This window comes from Pelmatolapia mariae, linkage group LG2 (assembly GCF_036321145.2).
Source record: "Pelmatolapia mariae isolate MD_Pm_ZW linkage group LG2, Pm_UMD_F_2, whole genome shotgun sequence".
NCBI lineage: Eukaryota > Metazoa > Chordata > Actinopteri > Cichliformes > Cichlidae > Pelmatolapia > Pelmatolapia mariae.
Window position 1 is genome coordinate 18,278,956 of NC_086228.1, and position 3,800 is coordinate 18,282,755.

Consider the following 3,800-nt stretch of genomic DNA (forward strand, 5'->3'; position numbering starts at 1 on the left):
GTCTGTAAATTTTAAATAAACTATGTGTTCATCTCAAGAAGACAAAGTCTCAGTCATGTAATGGTTTCTTTCTTTCAAGCTCAAACTGATGCATTGCTATTTTATTTTATTCAAAAGAAAAGAAAAATGTTGAGGATATCTTAACTGGTCCCCATTTGAGAAACCAGTTCTCTGTATTTAGTCCATGGCAAACATGAGGAATAGTCTAGCTCGCTAGCTACACTATTCCGGAAACACAGTCCAGAATGCAGCTAAATCCATTTTCGGTTAGTACGTTTAATATTTTATTTTAAAATATATAATTTTTAAGACCATTGTTGGTTTTAATCTAGTTTAAACCAAACCACTCCACTGGCTTTAGCTGCATTCTGGACTGTGTTTCCGAATGCAGTAGCTAGTGAGCTGATTGTAACAGTCAATCAGAATTTTTGCATCCAAATCTGTGATTGGTTGGTTTTGTGGCACAATTACAATGATGTACAGAGAGTTGAGCGCACAGGGAGCAGAGATGTTGTGAGCACGAACGACACACTGAGAGCAGGTCCGCAGATGTCTGTGAGCACACAGAGCAGAGATCTGAGCAAGAGCAAATGCCAAGAACTGAGCGAGGGCTGTTATTGTGTGTGTATATGGATAATAGCAAACACAGAAATACATTTCTTTCATGCAGCAATGGATTTTGTTTGCTCAAATTAAACTTTTCTTTGCTCAAAATAACTTTCTCCTTAAAATGCAACATTTGCGCTTGCAAAATCTTTTTATGTGCGCTCAGAATAGAGGCACAAAAATAACACCATGTAAGTAATGTAATGAAATGCACGTACCTTTGCCATTTTTAAACACTCTCTGACTTTTTTCACAGTCACACTACAGGCCAACAACAAGCCTAGTGCAAGGACAACTGGATTAAGTTTTGCTTCTGGAAAAAGACACACATGATATTCACAATTATTCACGTTAGGTATGGAGAAATCACAACATCAAATTTGCTGAAAGTCAAAGTTAACTTTATTTTCATCTCTGCTATATACAGTACAGTATAAAGAGAGATGAGACGACGAGGCTCCAGTTCCATTCAGTGTAAAGGACAGCAATAAATGTCCTTTCCACTGAATGGAAATGAAATATATGCTTTAAGACTGACGTAAAGGTAAAAACATGAAAAAAATATATAGATAGAAAATAGATATTTTTGGCTGCAAAACAATTTCTTGAGAACATTTTATTAAATATAGTACAAATGTACAGACTTTTTGTGACTGCTATTCATCAGTGAATAATACATTACAATGTATTATAATGTGTAATATGTGTAATACTCATACTACAATGAGTATTACAAATAGGACATTATTTATTCTTTATAAAATGCTTAAATGCATAATGCAGTAGTTATTTACCAGCTCAAGAGAATGGAACAGCTAATAAAAATGCAGCCAATGATGGTATAATTTATCACACTAGAGTTGGCCTGGTATATAACCATATTACTGATGTATAAGAAGTTTAATGCATTTATATTTCCTTTGCAAACATTTAAGATCTACCCTCTTATTACCTGAAATGTCATGAACACCGATTATGTTCCTGGGTCAATTTGACCCGGGGCAGGTTTACTCATCCAAAAGTGTTAGAAACACTGGCATTGATTCTTTTACAATTTTCTTTTGTAATTTTGATTTTTTCGTTTTCTGTAGTGATGCAGATGACATGTGACATCTCTTCTGTTCTGGGTCAATCTGACCCGCAATATAACAGGAGGGTTAAGCGATTTAAGACTTACTTATGAGATTTTAAGATCTGACTTTAAAACATACTTATCTCCACTTGAGTTCCTTCACCAAACACGATCTCTCCACATGTGACCACTGCACAGTAGTAGATCGCAGCATCAGAGGAGCTCTGAATAGTTTTGGACAGACTGTGGACACAACGACTTCCCTCTTGCTTTTGACTGTAGTTACTGTGAGTGTAAATAATAGTAGCATGGGATTGTCCTGATCCCGCTCTGAACCAGTACATTCTGTGTTCATCTGGGCACTCGCTTCTGTTCTCTTTGTTATTGGAGAAAAGTGAACACTGGACAGTCACGGAGCTGCCTGGGTGGACTGACACTGCCTCCGGAGTTTGTTTCACATTGACTGATTTCTGTTCACTGTGACCTGGGTTGTTCAGTAAAAAGCAGTGTTAACAGAATTAAAATATAAAAAAATATATAATACCACACTTGCTGAAAACATTGGTGATTACTAAGTGAGGTAGAAAAAATTAATATATAACATAGTTTACCATTTACAGCCAAGTAGACGCTTGTGTCAAAGGTCTGTGAATAAGCTGATCCATACTGACAGAAATATGTTGCTTCATCTTCTTGATGGATGTTTCTTATTGTAAGAAAATACAGAGCCTGCCCCTCTGATACTGTGAAACGACCGTTGTTAAATTCTTCGCTCACTGTTTGTTTTGTGTAAGATCCCGTAGCAACTGTCTGGATCATATATCCTGGAGATTGCTTAAACCAATGAACAAATTTTCCTTCCTTCTCTGTAACCGAGCACTGCAAAGTAACATTTCCACCAACTTCAACTTCTTTCAAAAGGATCTGGCTGGCAGGATCTGCGCTTTGAATCAGAGCTAAAGACGCAGGACAAAAAGAGACAAAACCAGTAAAGGTTAAAAATCCTCCTTTTTAAACAGTATTGTTTTCACATTATACGGTATCTGTTAAAATCTGTGTAACAACACCACATCATCTTTCACTTACCTATTGTAGTAAAAAGAATCAAAGCAGTCTGTACTCCAATCATTGTGGTGAAACACGCTTGCTGCACGGTTGGTGCCTTCCTACCTAAATGAAGGTTTAGTCACAAGATCATCAAAGTGTACAAAGTAGAAATCATCCTGATTGGCTGAAACACAGAAAATGCACTCCTCCAATGTTCAGCAAATCCATGATCCATTTTGAGTTACTCTTAGACGCATATGTATCATTAGCTAGTGTTTTCTTTTATTTTGTCAGTTTAAAACATAAGTTGCGACTTGATAAGGTAGCAACTTAGATTTTGTTTTAATGTGACAGTGATCATCATAATGTTGTTTAACCCTGACTGCAACATTTTCAGTAGTGCTGTACAATGCTGCATATTTTGGTATTGATCTGATACCAAGTAAACATAAGGCCAGTATTTTTGATACAAATGCTGGTGCCAATACTTTAAACCTATAAAGGCAGTTTATGAAGGGGAGAGCAGTGTGTCATGATTTATGAGTTTAATTATCATCAAATTCTGAACAGATTTTAATGACCACTAAATAACAGTGATTTTCCACAATAATTTGTTAACACAAATAAATAAAATAGATGTGGCAGTCAACACAAAAGAGTTCAGACACTTTCCATAGCTTAAAGCATTTTTCTTATTCCAAAAAGATCATAATTTAACACAATTCAGTGGACTGCATACTGAAGGATAGAAACAAAATATTGATCCTAACGATCAAACTGTGAAAAGCCAATTACTGCTAAAGAGACAGAGAGTGAAAGTGGACAGTGTATCCCTGGTTTTAACATAAAACTTATTGTTGCAGCCAAAGACAACATAAAAGTGATTTCCTTAAATTGATTTTGTGTCCTTATTTTTCTTTGAGTTATTGATTCTGTCACTAGTTACACAAACTAATGTAAGTCTATTATCCGCAACTAAGCAATCACATGGCATCATGTTCCACACTGACAGAAGGTGCTAAACATGTTTTAAAAACAGTGTTACATCTATGTCAGTTTTTGCAGAAACATTTCA

At 35.8% G+C, this 3,800-nt stretch overlaps 1 protein-coding gene across 1 annotated transcript; it reads right to left on the reverse strand.

The window, feature by feature from the left end:
• Nucleotides 1-1,734: 1,734 nt before the first annotated feature.
• On the reverse strand, nucleotides 1,735-2,807 carry LOC134633687 (uncharacterized). The gene is made up of 4 exons (XM_063482649.1): nucleotides 2,765-2,807; nucleotides 2,290-2,634; nucleotides 1,818-2,162; nucleotides 1,735-1,739 (listed from the first exon to the last, which is right to left on the reverse strand). The coding sequence occupies exons 1-4, from the start codon at nucleotides 2,805-2,807 to the stop codon at nucleotides 1,735-1,737; spliced, it is 738 nt and encodes a 245-aa protein (XP_063338719.1).
• Between the last annotated feature and the right edge of the window lie 993 nt (nucleotides 2,808-3,800).